The sequence below is a fragment of the Phacochoerus africanus genome, chromosome 16 (assembly GCF_016906955.1).
Source record: "Phacochoerus africanus isolate WHEZ1 chromosome 16, ROS_Pafr_v1, whole genome shotgun sequence".
In the NCBI taxonomy this organism is placed as follows: Eukaryota; Metazoa; Chordata; class Mammalia; order Artiodactyla; family Suidae; genus Phacochoerus; species Phacochoerus africanus.
Window position 1 is genome coordinate 55856134 of NC_062559.1, and position 21082 is coordinate 55877215.

The 21082-nt window shown below is 59.7% G+C and overlaps 2 protein-coding genes across 8 annotated transcripts; one reads left to right on the forward strand and one right to left on the reverse strand.

The window, feature by feature from the left end:
• The first annotated feature begins 294 nt into the window (after positions 1 to 294).
• LRRC61 (leucine rich repeat containing 61) lies at positions 295 to 14089 on the forward strand. Of its 6 annotated transcripts, XM_047762959.1 has the most exons (5): positions 301 to 483; positions 2606 to 2775; positions 3189 to 3344; positions 5080 to 6221; positions 12551 to 14089. In XM_047762959.1, exons 4-5 carry the CDS (start codon positions 5117 to 5119, stop codon positions 13483 to 13485), a joined length of 2040 nt encoding a protein of 679 aa, XP_047618915.1. In that variant the 5' UTR covers positions 301 to 483; positions 2606 to 2775; positions 3189 to 3344; positions 5080 to 5116; the 3' UTR covers positions 13486 to 14089. The 6 variants fall into 6 exon arrangements, with proteins under 6 accessions (XP_047618913.1, XP_047618911.1, XP_047618915.1 ...); XM_047762955.1 differs by lacking the exon at positions 12551 to 14089 and having other exon boundaries at positions 297 to 483; positions 5080 to 9552; XM_047762960.1 differs by lacking the exon at positions 5080 to 6221 and having other exon boundaries at positions 307 to 483.
• A 276-nt stretch (positions 14090 to 14365) lies between these two features.
• RARRES2 (retinoic acid receptor responder 2) lies at positions 14366 to 17588 on the reverse strand. 2 transcript variants are annotated; one of them, XM_047762963.1, is made up of 7 exons: positions 17460 to 17570; positions 17245 to 17286; positions 16324 to 16521; positions 15991 to 16095; positions 15028 to 15123; positions 14673 to 14799; positions 14366 to 14490 (listed from the first exon to the last, which is right to left on the reverse strand). In XM_047762963.1, exons 3-6 carry the CDS (start codon positions 16495 to 16497, stop codon positions 14683 to 14685), a joined length of 492 nt encoding a protein of 163 aa, XP_047618919.1. In that variant the 5' UTR covers positions 16498 to 16521; positions 17245 to 17286; positions 17460 to 17570; the 3' UTR covers positions 14366 to 14490; positions 14673 to 14682. The 2 variants fall into 2 exon arrangements, with proteins under 2 accessions (XP_047618919.1, XP_047618918.1); XM_047762962.1 differs by lacking the exon at positions 17245 to 17286 and having other exon boundaries at positions 17460 to 17588.
• Positions 17589 to 21082: the final 3494 nt, after the last annotated feature.

Consider the following 21082-nt stretch of genomic DNA (forward strand, 5'->3'; position numbering starts at 1 on the left):
CGGCGGTTAAAGACTCCGACACATGGATCATCATCGTTACTGTGGTCCCTTCTATCCGCATGCGCGCACTAGTCCCAGGTGCACTCGGGCCAAGTCCCGCGGCACAGAGAGCCCAGGGTGGAAGAGGCGTCGGGGATCGACCAGTGGAGGAGGAAGGCTAAACTAGCTCACCGTAGGCCCACAGCCCCTACGATTCTCCCCAAGCCAAACCGCTAAACCTGCACTATTAAAACTAGTGCGGAAGCATCTCGCGCGAACTGAGAGAGGCGCGCAGCTTCCGGGGGAGGAGGCCACGTGACCCCGCCTCTTCCGGCCGCGGACGCCTGCGCACTGGGTGTTGCCCGCCGGCTAGAGAAACATACCAACCGCTGGACGGAGGGGGACGCGGGGCCTCGTCGGGCTTTCGCTCCCGGAAGGACTCCTTGCGCCCCGGAACTTGGACTGCTCTCCGCCCAGGCTCTGTGGGGCCCTTGGTGCCTCCTGGTAGGTCCAGCTGAGGTGCGGGGGTGGGAGCGGGCGGCAGGAGGCGGCTCCTTCCTACCCGCCACTGGGGCGCGGTCGGCTGCGGTGGGAGCCTTGAGGTCTCCCCGGCTCGAAGTAAGCCGGGGTGGGGCGTTGTGGTTTCACTTCACAGACCTGACCCGGGAGGGTGGGGGGCGGCGGAGGCGGCTTGCCCTGAGCTGTCGAGGTGTTCCCCCTCCTAGCCTAGAGCCCCGCGCCTGAAACCACCGGTGAGGCCAGAACCTGCTGGACAGCGATTCATACCCATCACCCTGTGCCAAGAACTACCCTCAGACACTGTTAATATGCGTGCATTAACTCCCCTAATCCTCCTCAAGCCGGTGAGGTGGGTGCCGTTATCTCTGTTGTATAAACGAGAAAACCGAGACACTAGGGCACGATCACAGCTGGTGGGTAGCAGCCAGGATTTAAACTCACATAGACTGGCTCCGGATTTCAGGCTCTCAGTCCATTATGGGGAGCACCTCTCAGAAAAGAGCTAAGGGTTCCGCTGGGGTGTAGTTTAAAATGTCTCATGTCACTTTTGCATAATGTGAAATCTAATGTTACCTGATTATTCAAAAACATCTCCCTTAGGATTTGCAAATATCCAAATTTGCATGTGTAGTGATTCGCTCTACTCCCTTCTTTCCACTCACTGCTGTCCTTGCATCCTTTTTCTCAGCACCTTCCTTCTCTCCATGGGGGCAGGGACAGGAGACTTGAGAAGCCCAGGTCTTGAGGGCCCATCAAGTACTTTGAAGTCCCCTGGGATCTGAGGGGTAGACAGACACTTCCCCCGCCTTCCCAGGGCTGAGAGACAAGGGGGCTGGTAGACCTGGGCAGAGTGAAAACTCCAGAGAAAGGTCTGGCATAGTTCTGGAATGCCCAGGGTGGGCTGAGCTCCGCATGGGGCCCTGGGGGTGAGGCAGGCCCAAGAGAACTAGAAAAGTGGCCCCTTCGCTTCTGGACATGTGCTTGGGAAAAGGCCTGGCAAAAGTAGTTTGAAGGAAATCTAATCTGCGGAGCCACGGCAGTGCTGAGCCCCCCCCCCCCCCCCCCCCCCGCCCCCGTCTCAGGCTCAGCCAGCAAGTTGCTGCCTCTTCTTGCTCTGCCTTGGGAATCTATAGGCTCCTGGACGTAACTGCCTTGGGCCCACCCCCTGCCCACACTCAAGGACTTGCTTGCCACCGTGGCTGTCCTCCTTTGCTTTATCAGAAAGAAAGAAAAAAAAGATTCTTCCTCTTTTCCAAGGATGAGCCCCCCACCCCCACCCCCGTGCCCTGGGGCCTCTCTCTAGGAAGCTTCTGCCATCAGTCCTCCCTCTTGGCCCACCGCACCTTTTCTCCATGTTGAGACTGAGCCAAGCCTGTTCCCTCCTGTCCCACAGTGTGACCCTTTGCCATTACAGGTGTCCGAACCCCCTGCTTCTTGTCGCGTAGCTCCTGCTTCCATCTGCATCATCTGCTGAAGTAGGGTTGTCTGTCCTTCCTGAAAAGCCTTCCCTTGGCTTCCCCAACATGGCCTAAGTCTTTCTGGGTCCCTGTCCTCTGCCTGTCAGCCATCCGTGGAGTCTGCCTGTCCTCTGTCCTCCCCACAGCAGCCGTGCTGTCTGGACACCACGCTCCACTCTCTTCTCCCTCAGGCGGGTGCCCTCAGTTTCTCTGGAGACGTTCACAGGGATCTGTATCTTTAGCTCAAACTTCTGTCCCCTGCCTCTGTCTGTACCTGTCACACCTATTCCTGAAGATTTGTTCCAGAATAACCTCAAAATCGCTGTCTCTGAAACGAACACGTTAGGTGGGAGCCCGTCTGGAGCCCTTCTCCATGGCGCAGCCCCAGCACCATCTGCCTCCTGCACAGCTCTCCAGACTGCCCGGTCCCACGGCCTGGCTGGCTGTCCCTCCTCACCATCCGCTGCCCAGGCTGTGTCTGCCTCGTGTGGCTCCACTGTGGCTCCAGGGGTGCAGCCCCAGTGTCTCTGCCTTGTCATTGTCCTCAAAGGTGTGTGTCATCTGTTAAAGAGGTGGCACAAACAGCTTCTTACTAATAACCAAAGTCCTGGAGTTTGTGGCTGATTTTCTTGTTAAATTTTACATTTTAGATTCCAGTACATCCAGGGCTGGCTCTGCACCGTGTCCACCTCGCTGTCATCCTGATGTGCATCGGTGAAGAGGAAGGGGGGACCTTACCGTGGGAGCCAGGAATTGCCCGAGATTCCAGGCATGCCTGGGGACCTTTCAGGAGCTAAGGTTCCTGAAGCAGCAGCCTGAGGTAAGGGGCCCTTATGACAGTCTAAACTCTGTGCCATAGACAAGATTTGCCTCCAGGTCTGCCTGAGGCCTGGCTCCATGACACTTGCCCTGCTGGACTTGCCCTGGTGCCAGCAGCCATTTCCAAGTTGTCTTATCCTAAGCCCTGTGTGCCAGCCGGGCAGTTACTGTCCTGTGCTTGTATCTTTAGGGCACAGTGATGGCTCGTGGTAGGTATTTGATGAATTTTTGTTATATGGTCAGTTGGATCAAGTGTCCCTGTAGGATGCGGACAGGCCAGTGGCACAAGGCTAACTAGGGAGCAGAACAGGACTAGTGCCCTGGGATGAACCAGCGGTCCTCGGGCAAAGGCTTTTGGTGCGACCCAGGTTGCAGCCTAACTCCCATGTGCTTTCTGTTCCTCTGCCCCGCCAGTGAGCAGGTTGGACGGGCCTGGTTTCAGTTCTTGGGAGCCATGAAGCCTTCCACCTGCCTCTGGAGGCCTGGCACCAGCGCTGGTGCTCTGCTGTGCCGCTGACCTGCACGTGGCCACCCTGGGTTTCTGTTTCTTCAGTCAGAGTCAGAGCAGAGGTGAGTCCTTTGTGGTTTGAAGCCTAGAGCCCTTCCTCAGGCCAGGACAGTGTCTTGCACTTTGTTTGGTCCAGCCCCTCCTCCTGTGGGCCTCAGACACCCGGTTTGGTGGTGGCTGACTGATTACCTCTTGGTTCTGCTGAGGCCGCTCCAGCTGGAAGGGGCTCCGCAGTGTCCGCCCGCCTTCCTAAGTCTCCCTTGAGCCTCCAGCTGGGCCTGCCACCAGTGGAGGCTGTCCTGCATCCCTGGTGACCCTTCCGATGTGTAATGTCACTCAGGGTCAGAACGCTCTGGTTTAAATCTCCTTGTTTAAGCCATGTCTTGCTCTGGCCTGAGGGGACACGCGCTCCTTCTCCTCGACGGGTTGGGAGCTGCCTGATCCTCTTCCAGTCTCTCTTGCCTGGGGAGACGTCCTCGCTCCGTGGGCTTTTCCTTCCCTCTCATTTCCTTCTTTCCGCATGTTTCTCTTCTGGGTTTCTCTTGATTTCTTCATGTCTCTTATCTTTTGAGGGCCCTGAATTTGACTTCGTCTCCAGGAAAGTGAACAAGGGGAAGGAGTTGAGTGAGGGTTGTGCCTGGGTTTGGGTCTGAGCATCTGGGTGAAGAGGCGTCCCACTTACCTAGCACAACGCGACTGTAGGCAGAGCAGGTGAGGAGAGGCTTGAGAGGGAGTTGGCAGCCGAGAGGGGCTGGCAGTGGTCAGCAGGTAAATGAGGCCCTGACCGTGGAGGGGATGGAGAGGGTAAGATGAGGCCCAGAAACCAGGAACCCAGGGGACACCAAGAAGGGGCAGGCAGAGGATGAGGGACCAGAACAGAGACTAAAGAGGAGTCACAGGTCACAGGAAAGCTGAAAAACATGCCCAGAGCCGCCAGCAACAGTGTTGCAGATGGAGGATGGGGGCAGGTGCTGCCAGTGTGCTGAGGCATGCCCCAGGGTCTCCATTGGCCTTGACAAGGGCAGAGCAGGGCAGTAGGGGCCGGGCCAGAGAGGAGTAGGCTTCGAAGGGGGGGGGGAATGCTGGGGGCTTGAGTCCCTGGCATCAGGCGCTGCTCCATCTGGTGGCTCTGACAGAGGCTTAGGAAGCCTCAGACTGCATCGCTCCCCACTACTGAGCGACATGACCTCTTTAGGGGGCCCTGCAGGTGCCAAGCCAAGGAGCACAGGGCAGACACCAGCCACCCCTACTCCCTGCTGGCCAGGCTGACAGCGCCTGGCCCCGCGGCTCTTCCAGGGGAGACCTCTTGGTGCGTCAGTCGTGTCCCTGCCCCCGGGTGCAGGGCGTGCTCTCATTTTCCTTGTCCTGAGTGTATTTTTTTATTCCTGTCTGTGTCTGCTGCTAGCCTGGGGGCTGTGTGCATGCAGGGGCCTCGCCTGTTTCATGCTGTATCGTCACACAGGAAAATTGCCGAGGGCCTGCTAGGTTCTGGATAAACATCGAGAGAAAAGAGAAACATCAGTTAGTGTGGAGCACAGATGGACACAGAAACCACTCGTGTGCAGAGGGCCGGGGCTTCCGGTCCAGGGCTACCCCGCTCGGTCTGGAGGAGTGAACGCCAGGCTTCAGCACGGAGCTTGGGCCCTGGAGAGTTTTGTCCTGGGATTGATTTCCCACAGTCACTGCGCCTCACGTCCTCTCCTCTCCTCTTTCCTCTCTGGCCTCCTTTTCCCCTCTGAGATCCCCATGTCGGGCAGGCAGCTGGCTGAGAGCCGTTCTTTTCATCTTGCCTTACAGCCCGGGCCCGACTTCTCATTGTCCCAAGCTCCCAAGCATGTCAGAAGTAGAAAAAGTCAGAAAGACCCCCAAGAAACAGACACCCTCAGGATCTACAGGGCGAGAGGCCCCTGTGTGTGCTGACCCCTCCGTGACCAGAGCCAGGAGCCCGGCTGCTCCCCTGCCTTCTCCCAGCTCCAAGTTCAACACCAGAGCTACCAACACCCCCTGTGGACTTGGCTGGGGTGCCGCGGGGCACCTGCCAGAGACCGAGGTCAAACTTGAGTTTGCAGACGCAGGGGAACAGACTAGCAGTGGCTTCAGGAAGGCTGGACCCTCCATCTCCCAAAAGCGGAGGGGGAGGGACCTGTCCCTGCAGAGAAAGAGGCCCCGCCCCCTCCCTGGCGGCTCCTTGTGCCCCGCCCCTGACCAGGCTTTCCTGGGGGAGCAGGAGGAAGGGTCCCTGAGCCTGCATGTCCATGGTGAGAAGAGAGGAGCCTGCTCCCTGGAGAGGCCTGGTCTTGGCCCGGCTGCCGCCTGCGCACATTGCCACGCCCGCCGTGGGCAGAAAAAGGCAAAGAGACACTCTGGACGCCGTGGCCTTCAATCTGTGCCTGGGAAGGAGCCTCCTGTGCAGCCCGAGAAGAAGGGGTCCAAGCAAAAGGCCCGTGGACGGCGAGAGGTGGGGGAGCCGGCGGGAAGGAAGTCAAGGCACCCGGTGCTCAGCTCTGGCCAGGCCTCCTCTAAGCAGGTGCCGGGCGGGACAGCCAGGCCGGGCAAGGCAGCCAGGCCAGACGGACCAGAGATGGGCCAGTTTGGTGAGAATGAGGTGGCCAGGCCGGCCGACATCCTCATAGCCCATCTGGCCAGAGAGGTGCATCACCTCAAGAAGTGGAAGAAGAGGCACTTGCTTCCTGGCGGGGGTGAGGAGTTTCCCCAGCCAAGCCTCCAGAAGCCACTGTGTATGAGAGCCATGCAGGCAGAGGCCGAGGGCTGGGCTCCCAGGCCATCCCCTGGCGCCCTGGACGCCCTGGATCAGAGGCCCACGCCCGACACAAGGCACTTGTCTACCACCAACTGCAGGAACGTCTGCCCTGTTCCCTGCACCCTGTGTCACTCGAGCATCAAACAGGGCAAAGTCAAGGGGCAGCCCCAACCCTCAGGTCTGGTCTGTCACTTGGCAAAGAAGCACGGGCTGGAGGTGGGGAGGGAGACCATGGAGGCTGGCCCTGGGGAGGAGCAGGGAGGGTTGCCCACGAAGAAGCTGAGAGGCCTGCCCGCGGGGGCCGCCAGCCCTGCCCCCGGGGGGCTCCTCTCGCCACAGTGCCACCCGAATGCCTCACCCCTGGAAGATGGTGACAGGTGGGTGGCCCTGGGCGGGCCTGAGCCGCTGGTACAGGCTTGGTCTCCCCTGCCTGCTCCCACCAGAGGGAACCCTGTGTCCCCCCCCACGGCGGGCGGGGAGGACCGAGATGGCATATATGCCCCCAACCAACCCCGCGCACAGGCCTGGAACCGCAGCATTGCCGAGTTACTCTGCAGCCTGGCCCTGCCGCTCTCCTTTGTTTCGTCCCCACCTTTCAGAAGGTTCGTGGCCCGGATGGACCCTTGCTACCGCCTGCCGTCTCCAGCCTTCTTTTCCGACGAGGCCTTGCCTCTGCTCCATGAGGCAATGGGCGAGCAGGTGTGGCAGGAGATGCGGTGGGCCGAGGGCCGCCGGGTCCACCTCACTGTTTCCATGGCAGCCCGGGACACGGTGGTGGACTATGTGGCTGTCACTGCCCACTGGGGGGCGACGCAGCCAGGGAGCCCGAGGAAGCAGGCCTTGCTCTGGGTCCAAGGCCTGCCGCTGGACAGCACTGCAGAGGACAGGCAGCGGGAGCTGCGGGAGCAGCTCAGCCTGTGGCTTGGCCGTGGCTCCCTGCAACCAGGCTTCCTGGTGTCGGGAGGCTGCCCCAGTCTGGAGCAGGCGGTCCGGATGGAGGGCTACGCCCACATCCCTTGCTTTGCCCACTGCCTCAACTCCCTGGTGAGAAACTTCCTGTGTCACCATCATAGCATCCAGATCATCCTGGGCACTGCCAGGGCCATCTGCGGCCACTTCCAAGGCTCCGCAGAGGCCCGGCGGCTCCTCTCCCAGCTGCAGCGGCAGTGCGGTGTCCCGGCCCGCCAGCCCTTCGGGGAGCTCTCGGACCACTGGGTGTCTGCCTACCGCTTGATGGAGTGGCTGGTGGAGCAGCAGCGGCCGCTGCGGGAGTATGAGGAGAAGCACCAGCCGGGGAAGGCGGGAACGGCCCTGTCGGCCACCTTCTGGAGCCTGGCAGACAGCCTAGTCAAGCTCCTGCAGCCCTTCCAGATGGTGGTCCGCGAGGCGAGTGCTGCGCAGGCCACTCTGAGCCTGGTGCTGCCCCAGCTGCGCTACCTGCACATCTTCCTGGAGCAGCTTCGCGGGCACTTTGAGGGGCAGAGCGCCGGGGAGGTGGGCGCGGCTGTGCGGCTGGCTGAGGGCCTGGCCCTGCAGCTCGCCACAGACCTCCAGCTCACTGAGCTCTTCCACCGCGAGGAGCTGGTGCTGGCCACGCTCCTGGACCCCCGCTTCAAGGGGAGGATTGAGGCCATCCTGCCCGCGGGGGCTGACATTGACCACTGGAAGCAGGTTCTAGTGTGCAAGGTCAAGGAGATCATGGTGTCCGAGGACTCCACGCCACCCTCCCCTTCCCTGCTGGGCCCCAGGGCTGGGCGTGCGGGCGCCACCTTGAGTGGCAGAGGGAGCAGGAGCCCCGGGACTGGCGGCAAGGGCCAGGAGGAGCCGGTGCGGAGGAGCAGTCCCTCTGGGTCCTTGCTGCTGGCCCAGAGGGAGAGGAGCTTGCTGGAGCAGCTGGAGAGTGCCGGGCTGCTGGCCTCTGAGAGCAGCGGTGCCTCCCTGTCCACGGAAAACCACCTGGCCAGCATCATCGTTAAGAAGTACCTGCGTGAGAACGAGACGGTGGGCGCTCAGGAGGACCCCCTGGCTTACTGGGCAAAGAGGCGGGCAGTCTGGCCAGCCCTGGCGAGACTGGCCACCATCTATCTGTCCTGCCCCGCCACGGGTGCCTTCTCTGCTAGCGTCTTTGCCTCCCTGGACAGCCCCGCCATCGTGGAGCACGGCGCCTCGCTCCCAGTGGAGACGGTCGAGCACCTTCTCTTCTTGAAGACCAACCTGGAGCACTTCCCCAGCTACACCCCACCGCCCCTGGTCTTCCCCAGTGGAGACCTGGCTGAGGGGGAGCCCACCAGCGGGTGACGCCCAAGGGGCTGCCCGTGGGAGCCTGCAGCAACTGGAAGGAGAGGGCAGAGGGTTGGCCAGAACCTTAAACCTGTTTGAAAAGCATGTTTCTTGGTTTCGGACAGGTGGCTGTTTTGTTTCCAGGGAGCTGTCACTTTGCATCTGCTCACCCCTTGATTTGTGGCCAGCGGTGTGCGTGTGGAAAGGTTGGCTTTGTCAGTAGGTGGCTCTGAGTTGTGCTACTCAGTTTGCAGACCGCAGTGCTCCTTTACAGCGCTGGTGGGCGGTGGGAGCCCCCAGTGGCCAAGTAGTAAGGATTCTGCTATGGGAGGGTTTGGTCCTTGGCCTGGGGGCTTCGGCGTGCTGCGGGCATTGCCAAAAAAATACGTGTCTTGGGGGATGTAAGGGGCCCTGCATGCCTCACTTGCAGTGTACCTGTGTGCGTCAGGGTGCAGGCCCTGCCCTCAGGGCCTGCTTCCTCAGAGAGCGACCAGGGGCCCCGGGGGCGGGGGGGGGCGGGGGGTGCCACAGGGAACATCTTCAGCCACCTAGAGCCTGGCTGAGCCGAGGATGCTCCTCCTGGGAAAAGGAGGAGACCCTGAGGCAGGTAGCTGTTGTAAGATGGAGGTGCTGTGCGGACAGTGGCCTCAGGACCGTTCCTCCCTGGGGACCCCAGAGTGCCCGAGGGTCCTCGAGGCTGGGCTGCTGCTCCTCGGCCTGGGGTTGAGGCGGAGGGGCCTTCCCCTCCTCACACCGTCCTTCCCACCTGCAGGGTTCTCTAGACCCCGGGAGACCTGGGGCTTGCAGACGGCCTCAGGAAGAAGGCAGGGAGGGTACCCTGGTGGGCAGCTGCCCTGAGTTCCTCAGGGCCGTGTGCAGGGCCGGAGGGTCCTGGGCTGGCAGAAGGAGGGGCGAGCCCTCCTGAGGTGCTGGGTCACTGGGTCACGGGCTCGGGGAGGGAAGGTGGGCAGAGGCAGGGAGCAGCACCGCCCAGCTTGCACCCTGGCCCTGGGGGTGAGCCTGGAGGCCTGTCCCCTCGCTTCGCCTGGGCAACTGTGACTAACTCACGGTAGGACATTGGGAAGTTACTGAGACTGTAAGGGAGCAGGAAAAAATTCTCCGTCTTCTTTTACTCAGGGTGAGTTTGCACCCCTGCCCTACCTGGCAGCCTGTGTTTTCAGTTTAGCAGTGTAACAGTGGCGTGAATAAAACTGTACAGATCGCCTTCAGTGGTTGGAGCAGCATGATTTGAAGTGAGGTCTGTAGCCTCCAGACGGCTCTGGGGGCACCTTCTCCCCGAGCCGTGGGAGGGGTGTGCGCACGGCTCTGGGGAGGGGCTGGACTGGGGCCACTCCTTGAGGTCCCCACTGTGTCAAGTGCATCGGGGCCCTGCCCTCTCTCCGCCTCCCTCCCTTAGGTTGCGAGTGCTGCTCCAACTTTAGGGAAAACCGCCTGAGAGTATCTCCGAACTGGGGCGGCCTGTCCACCCTCCTACCTGGGGAGCAGTAAGTAGGTCAGGTGGGGGCAGGGATGAGACGTGCCCTAGGGTGGTCCTGGGGCTGTGTATTCCTTGGCACCGCCATCCTTCGAGCTGTTCTCTCAGGAGAGGCACCGTGCCCTTGCTGTTTGGCATCACTGGACTGGGGTGGGAGTAGCATGTGAGGGGGGTGGGGCTGCGAAAGCAGGACACTAAGACACTGGACGGTCCCAAACTTGGGTGCTTGGGCTCTGGAGCAGTGGCTCTCAATCCAGGCACTTTGTTTTGGTTGTCACAGCTTGTGTGTGTGTGTGGGGGGGGGGGGGGCTACTATCCTCTCCTGGTGGAGGAGGCGGACGCACAGAGCGGCCCTTTTGGCAGAGACGCAGCCCAGCCCCAGGAGACTGTCTGCCTGAGGCTGCTCCCCTGGCCTTGGTGCCACCTGCTCTGGCTGACTCAGGGCCTGTCTGAGCATTTTCTGGCCTGTTTCCTACTTAGGTAAACTGAGACGCGGAAAGGCTGGCTCTGAGCGAGGGAGGAAGATGGGCCACCCTCCTGAGATTGGAGTGCCGCTTGTGTCTCAGTCCCATGCTCACCTGTGTAGCCAAGTCCTTTTCAAGACACTTGGGCCAACAGCCTCTGTTTGCTCATTTCTGTAACAGACCTGGATGGCTCCGGGGTTTAGAGTGACCTTGAGGTGGTAGAATGTGGATAAGCCATTTTCGTCACACGGGGCCTGCTGTCTGCTGCCGGCCTCCGCACGAGCTGGGTTTGCACAGGTGTGTGGGCACCTCCCAAGTCGAGGTGAGGAGATTGGAGGTGAGCTGTGGCCGGGAGCAGAGCAGAGGTCACCTGTCCACGTGCACCCATGTGTTTGAGGCAGGAGCTCTGCCTCCGGCCGCGTGGCCAGGTTCCCAGCAGTTGTTCTGGTCTGCCCTCCCCCGTCTCCGTCACTTCTTGCCCTCAGCAGGGTCATTGTTTCTTGTTGGTGCTTTTATGGCCAGTTTCTCGTGCCCAGTGCCCATATGCCCCCCGCCCTGTGGGCCAGAGAGGTCAGCTAGATGCAGAGGTGACCGCATCCCTTCCTCTGCTGCTTACAGACCCCAGCAGCTGGTTCTGCAGGGAGTAGGGCAGGCTTCCTAGCACGTCCCACACCTCTTGGAAGGAAACTGCTAGAAATGAAGGAGCCCGACTGCTGCTGACCAGGGGGGCCGGGTAATGACCTGGGACCCTCTTCTCAGATGGTAGCTGAGGGTCAGATGTGTTAGCAGCCTCCCCAACTCCCTAGTGGGGGGTGAGGGTTGGTGGGGGGGAGTTCTGGGTCTGGTTTCCTTGGAGGGGGAATGAGAAGTGTTGCTATGGAAACAGGCCGATTGCTGGGGCCCCAGGTTTTGTAAACAGCGGGAGTGAATGGCCCCTTGATTCTCTGCAGGCGTCACTCCGCCTGGCTTGCGCCTGGCCAGAGTCTGTGGGTTTGGGGAGCTGCCACTTGGAGCAGAGATCCCTGCTTGTTTTCCTCTCTGCCTAAACGCTGACCCCTCGGTGCTCGGCATCGCCACACCCCCCACCTGCCCCCCGGCCTCCTCTCTTGTGCTCCTGTCTTGCACTAGCACCCGGGTTTCTGCCGTCCCACAGCTACTAGTGACTTGAAAGTCCCCTCCCTCCCCTGCCTTTCTGGAGCCACGATAAGTGCCACCCTGCTCCTCCCCCAGGATGCCTCCCTTGACCGCTCGGCCTACCTTCCCCAGCCTCCCTTTGCCCGCTTGGGAAATGACGTCATGTTTGTGGCTGGAGCTGTGCTGTCGGGCACACAGTTACGGATGCGGTTCTGTGGATGCCAAAGTGAAGAGAGTTTGGGCAGCCAGGGCTTGGGGTCGGGCCTGGCAGTGCTGCCACTTACTCCCTGAGCCTCCACTCTCCCCTCCCTCAACCTCAGTTTCCTCATCTGGGACCGAAGGCTGAGCTACCACCAGAGGTTACAGGTTGGCCCATGGAACCCGGAAACCATCTTGAATTCATTGCTGGTATTAAAAGAGACTGAGTCAGGGACGTATATGATGCATAAAGCAAGGCCAGGTGCTCTCATTCACACCGGCAAACACATGGCTCTCCCAGGGAGGAACAGAAGGACTGGCAGTGATGGCCACCTGTTGTCTACTCAGATAACTTTAAGGGGTTAAAAGAAACACCTCAGGAGTTCCTGTCATGGCGCAGCGGAAATGAATCCGACTAGGAACCATGAGGCTGCGGGTTCGATCCCCGGCCCTGCTCAGTGGGTTAAGGATCCAGCGTTGTCCTGAGCTGTGGTGTAGGCCACAGAGATGTGGCTCAGATCCTGCATTGCTGTGGCTGTGGTGTAGGCCGGCAGCTGCAGCCCCCATTAGACCCCTAGCCTGGGAACTTCTATGTGCCTTGGATAAGGCCCTAGAAAGACAAAAGACAAAAAAAAAAAAAGAAGAAAAGAAACACTTCAGAATGACAATGGATAATCACGGGCAGCTACTGAGAAAGGAAAGTAAAGAGGTGTCCCCGGTGCAGAGAAGGAAAATGGGGAGAACTGGCGACACAGGGCCTGAGTGCCATCCTGTGTGACCCCCAAGTCAGGCCCCCTCAGCCCACCCCCTCAGCGGGCTCTTGGACTTGAGTCCTCAGGTCCTGCCGGGCATCTAGGTTTCTGGCCATGGCGGTAGAGGCTGGGGGCTCCCAGAGGTGTTCGGAGGCCCGCTTACTGTTTGATTGTCTCTCCTTAGGGACCCACCAGCCTTCGAGGGGGTGTCGGAAACAGGCGTTGGGCACGGGCCCAGGCAGAGTTGAGGGCCAACCCCTTGAGGCGAGCAGCCCGCTGACCACCACCAGCACCCACAACCCTGTGACGGAACTGCCAGCCACCAGTCCCCCACGTCTCATGGAGCCTCGGGGCGAGAAGCCTGGAGAGGCCGACGGGGTGCGCGTCACGCCCCAACTGCTCAAGTCGCGCTCGGGCGAGTTCGCCCTGGAGTCCATCCTGCTGCTGAAGCTGCAGGGCCTGGGGCTGGTGGACCTGGGCTGCCTGGGCGAGTGCCTGGGCCTCGAGTGGCTGGACCTGTCGGGTAACGCACTCACCCAGCTGGGCCCGCTGGCCTCCCTGCGCCAGCTGGCCGTCCTCAACGTCGCCAACAACCGGCTAACGGCGCTGGAGCCCCTGGCTGCCTGCGAGAACCTGCAGCGTCTCAACGCCGCGGGCAACCTGCTGGCTGGCCCCGGACAGCTGCAGTGTCTGGCCGGCCTGCGGGGCCTCGAGTGCCTGCGGCTGCGGGACCCCTTGGCCCGGCTCAGCAACCCAATCTGCGGCAGCCCCTCCTACTGGGCCTCTGTCCGGGAGCTGCTGCCGGGCCTCAAGGTCATCGACGGCGAGCGTGTGAGCGGCCGAGGCAGTGACTTCTACCAGCTGTGCCGGGACCTGGACAGCTCCTTGCGTCCCAGCTCCAGCCCTGGGCCCCAAGCCCTGGAGGCCCAGCCCTGGGTGGAGCCAGGCTACTGGGAGTCCTGGCCACCACGCAGCAGCTCCATCCTGGAGGAGGCCTGCCGGCAGTTCCAGGACACACTGCAGGAGTGCCAAGACCTGGACCGCCAGGCTAGTGACAGCCTAGCTCGGGCAGAGCAGGCGCTCAGCCCTGCAGGCACCACTGCGTCCTTTGTCTTTTGACTGCGCCCCCTGCCGTGGCCCGGGGCAGCCTGGCACGTGGCTGTGGGGTTGGCACATTGTGACCCCCCCCCTCCCGCCCATGGGTCCCTTCCTGCCTCTGTGCATGTTGTTATGGTTTCATCACGCTGGCCTCTGGCAAAGCAGGGGACTGTGCTCTTACGTCCCCGTCCCTAAGAGCAGCCCCCTCCGCTACTCCACCACAAGGAAAAGTGCCCACCTCCGTCCACAGGCATCAGGCACACACCTCCCGGGAGGCCTGTAGCAGGTGTCAGGGCCTCAGGCCCTCCTCAAGCAGCTGGCGCCATCCGAGGCTGTCCTGTCACCTACTCGGAGTGCCCGGGAAGAGGCCCCTTGCCTCCTGTGTCCACAGCTGCTGCCATTCCTGCCCCTGTGAGTCTGAGACCTGGTGGAAGGAAGTTGCTTCTTCCTAAGACGGGGATGGCCAGCCTTCCGGCAGAGCTCAGCGAGAAGGCCATGGTTTCCTGCCTTCCAGAGTCGCCCGTCCAAGTGATTGCTCTGCCCCACAGCCCGGCGGGGCCTTCACCATCCATCCCCCCTGCGTCCCTGCGCCTTTGATCCCTAGTAAACTCCTGATGTTAATTGCCTCGCTGCCTGTCATTTCACGTGGCCCTGCTTGGTCTTCCCAGGCGTGAGTCCCTGAAAGCAGGCCCGGGGCCTTGCTCCCGCTGGCCTTTCCTGGGGAAGGAGGAGGGGCACGCGGCTTTGCGGGGGTGGTCCAAGGGAAGTATCCTACCCCCCCCCCCCCCCGGGGCTTTGCTTTCTCCCAATGAGGTTGGAGCCTCCAGGCCCCTCCTCACACACAGGCCTCCTCCGGCTGAGCTGGGGAGGGAGGGACTGCGGGGGTGGGAGGAGAGAAGGCTTTCTCAGCAGAGCAGCTTTATTAGCTCAGTGATGATGGTGGTGGCCCTCCCTGGGCGCAGAGAGGGGCGGGCCGGCGGCCTTCACTGGTGTCCTCCCGCAGCTTCCGGGAAGCCGGGTGAAGTTCTAGAGAGGGAAGAGAAACTAAGATTGAGTGTGAAGGGGCTGTTTGGGCCCCATCCCAGCCTTCCTTCCATCCCAGGCTCTCTCCTCCCTGCCTCCCGCAGCCTGGCTCCAACTCCTCTCCATCCCGGCCCCACGCCCCACCCCGGCCTGCCATCCCTGCTCTGATCTCCCCGGCCACCTACCAGCGGGGCCTCAGCTGGGGGGCAAGGCTTTGAAGAAGGCAAATTGTCCTGGGAAGTAGTAGCTGTGGGGGTCCTCGCCGGCCCGCTCCACCCGGCTGCACTGAGCTTCCTGGCGCTCCTCGGGCTCCTGTGGGCACCAGCGCCCGCTCAGGCCGGCCCAGGGGGAGGCCTGGCAGCGTCCACTGCTCATCCGCATTCCCTAGGGAACGTCTGGGCCCGGCCCAGAGCTCCTCCTCGCCCCTCCCACCCTCATCCTCTTCTCTCCTGCTGCCTTTCACACCTCCACACCCCTGCACCCGGACCTCCCCCGCAGCCCCCCCCCAAGCCTCCCCCTCCCGCCTCTGCCCACTCTTACCCGTTGGACCTGAGTCTCTATGGGGCAGTGAACCATCCGGCCCAGGACTTTATCCTCAGAGTTCAGCTTGATGCAGGCTAGGCACTTCCGCTTTCTCTGGGGAGGGGGGCATGGGGCCAGGGAGGAAGGTGATGAAGGGAGGCCTATGGCCCCATGAGGGTGGAAGCTGTGGGCAGCCTACAGTGGGGTCACAGTCCATTGGCAGTTCTGCTGGTTCCAGGCACCAACCACCCTCCCACTGGGAAACTGCCGAAGTCAAACCATCTTGCGGTTTTCTAACTATCGAGATTGGGAGAGTGCACGAGAGTGTGGGTGTGTGTGTATGTGTGTCCCAGGTGGGTTCTCCACGCTGGACTTCCACCCGAGCCACTCTGCTGTCATCTGTTTGCATTTTCTTATAAGATTTGATTTGAACACAAGGGTCCTGGTATAAAGGTCTGGAAACCAATAGTGTAACCCAGACCCCCCTTAACAGATAGAGGGGACTGAGGCCTGCAAATAACCTGCAGAGCCCCAGGGCGGGTGCGGCAGAGCTGGGACAAGGACCCAGATGGCTGCGCTCCCAGCCCAGGGGTCAGCCCGTGGCAGTGATTTTGCTCCCAACGTGGCTGATGAATCAAGCCCTGGTATGAAGCAGCCCAGGCCGGACTATCTCTACTTGAAAACTCACAGGAAGGGAGGAATTCACCAGGGCTTCTTCCACCCGTGACCTGAAGCCTGAGAGAGGAACTTGGATGGAGGGAGGATCAGTCTGAAGAACGTGTGTCCTCAGAGAGAAGCCCAACCGTCCTCCTCTGGTCTGTCCAGGCCCGCAGCCCACCCGCAACCATCACGACCCTGGGCTCAGACCCAGGCCACCCCCTCTGAGGTCTCCAACCTCATTCTCACTGCATCTCCTACCCACCCCCAATTGCATACTCTCACGGAGCGCACGCCCTGTCACACACCCTGGCCCTCACTCACCCCGTTGGGCTTGACCTTGCACTCAGCTTTCTTCCAGTCCCTCTTCCGGCAGCTGGTCTGCTGGAGCTTAAATTCCAGCCTCACAAAGGTCCCGGCCAGGAAGGGCTGCCGACAGACAGGAAGGCCAGCAGCCAGCTGAGCCGCAGAGCACTTCCTGGATGTGACCTGTCCCACCTTGAAACAGCACATCCCAGGGGGTGGCTGGGGCCGTGGCCTTTCTCCGGAGAGCTGGGTGCTCACAGGGCCCAAACGCTTTTGCATTTGCTCCCGGGGAACATGCTGGACTCCCGTGCAGTGGTCCCGTCCCCCTCCCCTCCCTGGGGTGCCGCTCACCGTGTCCATGGCACTGTTCACACCAGTCTCCCGGAAGGCCCACTGCACGGGTGGGTGCTTGTGGAACTCCTCCAGGGCCACCTGCAGGCCACGGAGCTGGGCCGCTGTGAGCTCAGCCCTGCCCAAGCCCATGGTGCCCAGCCACAGGGCCAGCGGGAGCAGCAGCTGCCACATGGCTTCACCTTGGTCACCCTGATCCTGCAAAGGGTTAGGGTTAGGGTTTGGCCAGCTTGGGGGGTCGGGGTGGGGCAGCTCCCTGGCCCTGCAGCTAGGGGGCCACGTCTGGCAGAGGCGGAGGGCAGGAAGTGTCCCTCTCCCATTCCCCTGGGATTCCCCTGCTCCTCCCACCCTCCCCCACTCTCCAGGTCCAGCTCAGCCCGGGTCTGGCGCAGTCCTGGGTCGGGGCTGAGTTGGCCTTCGGCCTCAGGCAAGAGCTTGAGAAGCTGCGCTGCTGCCCACTCCAGCTCGCCCCGCTTTGGGGGCCCATTTTCTCTCCCATCCTCTCTGATGCCCCTCTCCTGCTGGCTGTCCCCAGACTACTGGCTCCAAGGGGTCCGGGGTCCTGACCCTCACCCTCTGGCACCCCAACTGGGGGTGGAGGGGGGGCAGGGGCAAGCACCAAAGAGAGGCCAGGGAGGCTGAATATTTTTGGGAGGAGGCTGAATATTTTTGGGAGGAGGCTAAATATTTTGGGGAGGACGTAAACACGTGGGAGGGGTCTAGAGCGGGTGGGAACTGGAGGACACTTAACCCTTCCTGGGCTAAAAGTGCCCCTTGCCATCAGCCCTACCTGCCCCCACCCCCGGAAATGGGGGGCTCGCCTTGGTCCCACCCTTGGCTTTCTTCTTCTTCGGGCAGACCCTCCCTCCCCAGCCCTTTTTTCTGGGGCCTTACCCCCACCCCGCTCCCAGCCCCCACAACCTGTGACTGGGGTCGCCTCAGGACTGGACGGTCCCGACGACGCTGCGGGGGAGAGTGGTCTTAGGACCAGAAAGCCAACTGAGGCCCCCGCAGTGAAAAGCTCCCCGGAGCGTTGCCTGAAAGACAGGGCTCCAGACAAGTTGACATGTCGCCCTTTGGAGCAGCGCCCTTTGCCCGCCCGTCCTGCCGTCCAGCCGCTGCCGCTCCCCGCTCACCTCCGTTCCCGGGCCTCGGGGTCGCTCCTACGCTGCCGCTTCCCGACCTCCCCAGGCCGACTCTTGGCCGGGCTGTCAGCCTCTTCCCGGTACCCCCTGCTCCCTCCCACGACTCGGCCCCCATCTCCTCCCCCTCCCACCTCCTGGGCCCCCTCCAGCTCCCAGCACAGCGGAGGCTCCTCCCCCGCCCCGCGCTGGGCCGGCCCTCCTGGGACTGCGCTCCCCAGGCCAGGCCCTCGGCCCAGCCTCTCCTCGGAGGGCTGCGGACTGCCCTGCCCCCAGGCCCTTCCTGGGAGCCCAACCCCAGCGTCCCCCAGACCCGCGTTTCGGGAGAGTCTTCCAGAAACACAGACTACCTCAAACCATATGGGACCTCCTCGAGGTCCTTTGATATGCCTGCCTGCCTCTCATGCCCTAAAGCCGCGCTGGGAAGGGAGCGGTCTCCTTTAGAGAGGAGGCTGACAACCTCTAACACCAGCCAACACGTCCTGATCCTGCATGTCCCATCTGTGACGGTGACAGATTCCGGGATCTCGTGTGGGCGAAGGCGTGGTGGGATTCCTCAGGCTGCTGGGAGTCAGGGAAAGTGGGGGTTTGACTCCTGCTGCTGGCTTGTGCAAACAGGAGCAAGCTCTGGGACTTCATAGAGTGTCAGTCACCGGGACCGGGTGACCAGGGCTGCTCATCTCCCCCAGAAAGGACCTCATTTAAGGCCCAGAGCCCTTCCCTGCCAGGCGGGGGTAGACCCCCTACCCTAAGGCGCTGGTTTGAGAATTAAACGAGGAGATACACGGAAAGTGGCAGATGACCCCGTGTTTGGCACAAGGTTTTCTCCCATTCCCCGTGCGCCCCTGCCAGGACTCTCCTCGTGGAGCCAAGAGCTGCCTTTGCAGTGTGCCCTGGGGGCGCCACAAAGACACTTGGCTTCAATTAGCCCTTTCTGGTGGCTAAAATTCCACCAGTGACACTTTGAACCTACTGTGAGTTGTCCACGATCTTTAAGCAGAGACGGGAGCTGGGATCTCTGTTCTCCAGGAGCTTCCAGTGAGTCTAGAGGGAAAACAGGCAGAAGGCATTTCCCAGCCCAGGGCTGCAAGCTGGAGGATCAGAGAAAACCTCCCAGACAAGGTGTGGACTGGGGCTGAGGAAAGCCTGGAAGGCGTCCTGGCTTCAGGGAGGGCTGCATCAGGCCTGGGTGAGCCGGGGAGGCTGGGAGCAGGGCGGTGGCAGCGGACAAGGAAGGAGACTGGGCGCTGGATGCATGTACAGTGTAGGTCACGTGACCAGACAGAATTCCTTTTGGGTGAAAGGAACGTGACAGTTGGGCCACCGCCCTGCAGAATGTCACAGGTGGGGACAGGGAGGGGATACTTAGGGCATATTCAGGAGCTCAGTGCCAGTGGCATGTCTCAACCCAAGGGCAGGTAACAGCACTTAGCTATTTAGTGGTTCGGGATCATCCCTGGCCTCACAGATGAAAGCGGAGATTCATGCATCCAAGACACTCTGGGCAAAGATCCCAATAAGTGAACTGAGAACCCAAACATTCTCCTGTCATACTTGCAACCACAGGGACAAACTACTGTACGGTTTTAGTTTTTGCTTTTTGGCTGTGCTCACGGCATGGGGAAGTTCTGGGGCCAGGGATGGAACCCATGCCACAGCAGTAACTCGAGCTACAGCAGTGACAACACTGGATCCTTAACCAGCTGAGCCACCAGGGAACTCCAGCATATGTTTTCTGAAAAGAACCGATGTGGGAGTTCCCATTGTGGTTCAGTGGTAACAAACCTGACTAATATCCAGGAGGACAAGGGTTTGATACCTGGCCTCACTAAGTGGGTTAAGGGTCTGGTGTTGCTATGAGCTGCAGTGTAGGTCGAAGATGTGGTTCAGATCTGGTGTTGCTGTTGCTGTGGCTGTGGCATAGGCTGGCAGCTGTAGTTCCAGTCTGACCCCTAGCCTGGGAACCTCCATATGCCATGGGTGCGCCCCTAAAAAGACAAAATTAAAAAAAATTTTAAATAAAAGAACCATTTTGAATTTGAAGCAGAAGTATATCAATTTCAAAATACACCTGTCCAAGTTCAGTAAATTCACTAACTCTTGTATCAACTCAGTAAAATTCACACACATTAAAATAATATCGCATAAGTTCAAAAGCAACTATAAATATTAATATCAGCAAAGTAGTCCTCAAAGTTTTCTTGTAATTTTTGCAGCCAATTTACATAATGGTGTCCTCTACAGTTAAAAGTCTTTACATATTGATTTATGTGAGAAAAGTATGCAAAGTCATAATTGTTCACTATTAGTAAAAGATTTAATTTAAAATTCTCATATTTGTTTGGTTAGGTCACAAATGAGCTTTTCCTTTCTTTAGAGCTTTAAATTTCCTTTGGTCATAGGTAGTGTTATATTGGCGAGAGAACTTTCTATTTGTTGTGTCTTTCATTTTTTTTTTTTTTTTTTGTCTTTCGTCTTTTGAGGGCCGAACCCGTGGCATATGGAGGTTCCCAGGCTAGGGGTCTAATCGGAACTGTAGACACAGGCCTACACCACAGCCACAGCAACGCCGGATCCTTAACCCACTGAGCAAGGCCAGGGATCGAACCTGCAACCTCATGGTTCCTACTTGGATTTGTTTCTGCTGCGCCACAGCGGAAACTCCTATATTTTTTATCTTCATTGAATATTTGGTTAACATTCTTTGGTTTCAAGAAATTCTTGGTGTTAACAGTACAGTAAGTCTTAGCAAAACCCTTCGGTGACTCAACCAATGAGTGCTGGCAAAGAAAAGACTATTAAATTCATCGTCATCGGTTTCTTTCACTAGTCTCCCAAACCGGCCAAGTTTCAAAGAATTTGCACTTAAATACTAAACGATTTTAACAGCTCTGCCTGTGAGGCTTGCATAGAGTCCATTCAGAAAAGGGAGCACAAATATTTTCTTTTCTTCTTTTTTCTTTTATCTTTTTTTTTTTTTTTTTTTTTAATGGCTGCCTTGGCAGCATATGGAAGTTCTGGAGGGATCGAATCCGAGCTGCAGCTGCAACCCGAGTGGCTGCAGTCTGATTCTTAACCTACTGCGCCAAAGCAGAAACTCCCACAGGTATTTTCAATAGGCATCATTCAGTGGAATGAAGCAATGTGGGAAACGTTGGTCTCTTGCTTTAAGATTCCAAGACCTCAGTCAGGCTGGCCACGTGTCAAGTGCTCATTATGAACGATGTGTGTCTGTCTATGTTCATGAACGCATGGAACATTTCTAGAAGGGAAAACAAGAAGCTTGTAGCATTGATTGCATCTGAGGAGAGGAACTGTCTGGAAAGGCAAAAAGGAGGGAGAAAAACTGCACGTTCACGTTGTACTTTTACAATCTCTTACCCTCTGGGTGACTTGTACATTAGAGTGTAAAATAGGGGGTTCCTGTCATGGTGCGGCAGAAGGAATCCGGCTAGGAACCATGAGGTCGAAGATTCCATCCCTGGCCTTGCTCAGAGGGCCAAGGATCTGGCATTGCCATGAACTGTGGTGTAGATCACAGATGTGGCTCAGATCCTGTGTTGCTGTGGCTGTGCTGTAGGCCGACAGCTGTAGCTCCAATTGGACCCCTAGCCTGG